Genomic DNA, 4,114 nt, shown 5'->3' with positions numbered 1-4,114 from the left:
AAACTGCAAACGGGGCTATGTACATACTTTCTACCATATGTAGCCTCATACTGTCCAAAATACAGTCTTTTGCAAATTACCAGTCCATGTTGCCAAGGCAGAGCACCCAGTGGTGTATTTCTACAATGCTGTCGCCATCAAGTGGGAACTGACTGAATAACAAGTTGATGACATCTTATTTCTACTCTGCAGTGAGGAGTTTATTTGAACATGCCAGTGAATCCAAACAACACATTTTTCCAAGGTAGCCCTAATGTAGACTATTCTGAAGGTAAGGGTTTACTGTAGCCTAAATTGTGACTATTTACTCTAGCCTAAATTGTGACTATGTACTCAATGTGTTTTGTATAGGCTACAACCCAAATGCAGCAGTTTTTATGAATTCCCCACAAAAAGTATAGGCCACAGCTTAAAGTGCCTTAGATTTGTGTTACTGCCTATTTAGATTTGTGTTATTGCTCATCTACTTTAAATTTAAAGACAATCACCTTTATTGGCCAAATATGTTACACACAAGGAATTTGTTTTCGATACAGAACCAATAGCAGCCATCTGCGGCGCCATCTCCACCAACGGTTCTAACTGTCTGGGGCAAACGTGTCTTGCCCAAGGACACTTTGACTGCTGACACCGAGATTCGAACCTTCAACCTCCCAGCTGGGAAATGACTGCTCTGCCCACCGCACCACTGTCGCCTCGTTTGTATTGTGTGGCATTCGTGTGGACGGCAAAATAAGAATTTCATTGTACAGGAAAACACATTTGCTAACTGTGCATATGACAAATAAACACTTTGACCTTGACCTGGAGCGGCAACAATTAGTTGAATCCATCAGTATAATTGGCAAGTGATGACTGATTATGTGTTTTGAGTTTTTGGACAACAATATGATTTTGATGTGTTTGTTACTCAATAGTAAAGGGCATTTCCTTTTTAGATATGAAAAGGTCAGGTCTCTTTCTGGAAGATTTATTGTGACTAATAAAATTAAGGAAGTTTCTTACAAAATCGTTCACAAATTATACCCTTCTAAATACTATTTTAAGGAAATGTTACTGACACAACCCATACCTTTTTAAGAGCCATTTGTAAATGTTACAAATTTATTCTGGCAGTGTTTGTTATAAATTCTGGAAAGACTTGTATTATTTTATTTATGCCTATCTACTAACAAACTTCAAATGAAAATATTTATTTTATAATAATTTGTCTATTCTACATTCTACAAGTATTTTATAAGTCCAAATTTTTCAATTCTAAACATTATTTACCTATTTCATTTATTTATTTGTTTGTTTATTTATTACATTACATGAATATGTGCACAGATAATATTTTTAGTTCTCATAACATTTCTTTCTTTTATCTGTCACCTTCGGACTGCTTTTCAGTGTTTTCTCATGTATTATATCCCGTTTATATTCAATAATGAGTGAGAGAGAAATGAAAAAACACGTAAATAATACATGATTATACTGGACAACCATCAATCTCTAGATATTGAGGCTTGTTTATGACGTGACGTCTACTTCCGGTGTATGCTATCTGCGCGAGACTGCAGTGCCCACTACAAACTTCCTTTAGCAAAGCGCCATTTTCGGCGTTGTCACTGGATTGCAGTATGCTAGAGTCAAATAGATAATAAGACTTGTATTTAGTGTTGTAAGACTTGAGTATCAGTATTCCTTAAAATGGGACGAAAAAAGAAGAAGCAGATGAAGCCATGGTGCTGGTATCCTTTTGACGAAAATAAAAAAAAGCCAACGTAGAAATGGCATAGGCTACTCGTTAGCTTGACAAAAGGAAGGCCTAAGCTGTCCTCTCCGTGGTTGGGTTTATCGGCTTGTAGGTTAACGTTAGCTTAATTCTTTGTAATCGGGGGCTAGAGTATATCTTTGAAGACTGATTTTATCCAGGATGTGATTAATAATGTGTTAAACTTTTGGTGTCACAGACGTTTATACCATAGCAGTTAGCGTTGAATGAATCATAATGCTAAGCAGCGCTAAGCTAATTGTTACCTAAGATGTTAATTTAACTGTTCTAAACCACGGTTAGGCTATGCCATGCCATGCCATGACTCAAGAAATACCGATAGTTTGTCTGAAACTAGAGCTGGAGCCAGTGATTATTTTCATCATCGACCAATCGCTCAGGTTAGAAATACTAAGTAAATTGTGAAAAACGCCTGTCACGAGTTACCTGAGCTCAGTGACAAGTAATTGCTTGTTTTGTCTGACCAACAGTCTTAATGTGAACCCACAAAGTAGTTTCAGATTACTTTTCTTTGACCGACAAATCGTTTGAACAGACATAAGTTTTAGGTGTTTTATTCAAGTTAACAGTTTTCAGACACAGCCCTTAACTGTTCCTTTAAGGTACTGTAATCGAGACTTTGATGATGAAAAGATCCTCATTCAGCATCAGAAGGCAAAGCATTTTAAATGCCACATTTGCCATAAAAAGTTGTACACTGGTCCAGGCTTGGCCATTCACTGCATGCAGGTTTGTGTATTTTTCCTTTCTCATTTATATAGTATAGATCCTGCAGCATTTGATCAAAATGGATTAGAAGCTGTCCTCATGAAGTAATGAATGTACTTTGCTTCCTGTTGGCTCATTTTACATGTGTTTCAGGTGCATAAAGAGACTATTGACAGTGTACCAAATGCAATTCCTGGAAGAACAGACATTGAGCTGGAGATCTATGGCATGGAGGGGATTCCAGAGAAAGATATGCAGGAAAGGAGAAGGACATTAGAACAGAAATCACAAGGTATGGATCCACTTACTTTTCTTAATGTGAGGGGGAAAAAAAACAATCAGTTTTTTTTTATACTCACAGTGACACTAAATACTAGTACAACAAAGATTTTTTTGTTGTAGATCAAAACCTAGATGACAGAATGAAATGTTCTCTTAAATTTTATGGCTAACATTATCAAGTAGTAAGAGCCATTAAAGTTGTATAATGAAGGTACAGTTCGTGTTCTAAAAAGACTACTTTGCTAACTTTCAAGTTAGTTAACATTTAATGCATCATCTGTTTTCAGAGAGTCAAAAGAAGAAAAACAATCAGGATGACTCTGATGAAGATGATGATGATGATGAGGAAGCAGGACCATCAGTTTCGCAGGCTGGTGCTATCCAGCCCCAAGCGGGCTATGCAGCACCAATGACCCAGCCTGGTATTCCTCCTGTGGCTGGTGCACCCGGGATGCCTCCTGGAGGATATCAAGGCAAGCATCTCTTAGTAAACAGCTGAATTTGCTAATGAATTCAGATGGAGCTTGACAAAATGATAAACATAACAAAAACAGATTGGTGCTGATCACAGTGTGACTTCAGTGATTCTTGACTTCATGTGAATGTTTTGACCTTAAAGACTTGATAATCACTCCATGCTCAACATAGATACAGTGGATATAAAAAGTCTACACACCCCTGTTAAAATGCCAGGTTTCTGTGATGTAAAAAAATGAGACCAAGATAAATAATTCCAGAACTTTAGCCCTCTTTAATGTGACCTATAACTTGTACAACTAAATTGCAAACAAACTGAAATCTTTTATTCAGTGGGAAGTAAAAATAAAAAACTAAAATAATGTGGCTCCATTAGTGTGCACACCCTTAAACTAATATTTTGTTGAAGCACCTTTTGATTTTATTACAGCACTCAGTCTTTTTGGGTATGAGTTTATCAGCAATGCACATCTTGACTCTGCAATATTTGCCCACTCTTCTTTGCAAAAACGCTCCAAATCTGTCAGATTGCGAGGGCATCTCCTATGCACAGCCCTCTTCAGATCACCCCACAGATGTTCAATCGGATTCAAGTCCAGGCTCTGGCTGGGCCATTCTAAGACTTTTATCTTGTTCTGGTTAAGCCATTCCTTTGTTGATTTGGATGTGTGCTTGGGGTCATTGTCGTGCTGAAAGATGAAGTTCCTCTTCATCTTCAGCTCTCTAGCAGAAGCCTGAAGGTTTTGTGCCAATATTGACTGGTATGTGGAACTGTTCATAATTCCCTCCACCTTGACTAAGCCCCCAGTTCCAGCTGAAGAAAAACAACCCCAAAGCATGATGCTGCCACCACCATGCTTCACTGTGGGT

General features: G+C 37.8%; 1 protein-coding gene across 2 annotated transcripts in view; it reads left to right on the top strand.

Moving 5' to 3' along the window:
* Positions 1-1,511: 1,511 nt before the first annotated feature.
* Positions 1,512-4,114, top strand: part of znf207b (zinc finger protein 207, b) — an 8,841-nt gene continuing 6,238 nt past the window's right edge. For both annotated transcript variants that reach the window (XM_020597044.1, XM_020597045.1), the window contains exons 1-4: positions 1,512-1,733; positions 2,380-2,506; positions 2,639-2,777; positions 3,055-3,240. In XM_020597044.1, the coding sequence (XP_020452700.1) occupies positions 1,693-1,733; positions 2,380-2,506; positions 2,639-2,777; positions 3,055-3,240 (493 nt within the window). In that variant the 5' untranslated portion in view covers positions 1,512-1,692. The remainder of the gene's footprint in view (positions 1,734-2,379; positions 2,507-2,638; positions 2,778-3,054; positions 3,241-4,114) is intronic.

Source organism: Monopterus albus, unplaced genomic scaffold (genome assembly GCF_001952655.1).
Source record: "Monopterus albus unplaced genomic scaffold, M_albus_1.0 scaffold32.1, whole genome shotgun sequence".
NCBI lineage: Eukaryota > Metazoa > Chordata > Actinopteri > Synbranchiformes > Synbranchidae > Monopterus > Monopterus albus.
Note: the sequence above shows the minus strand (reverse complement) of the source record. Positions and strands in the feature narration are given on the sequence as shown.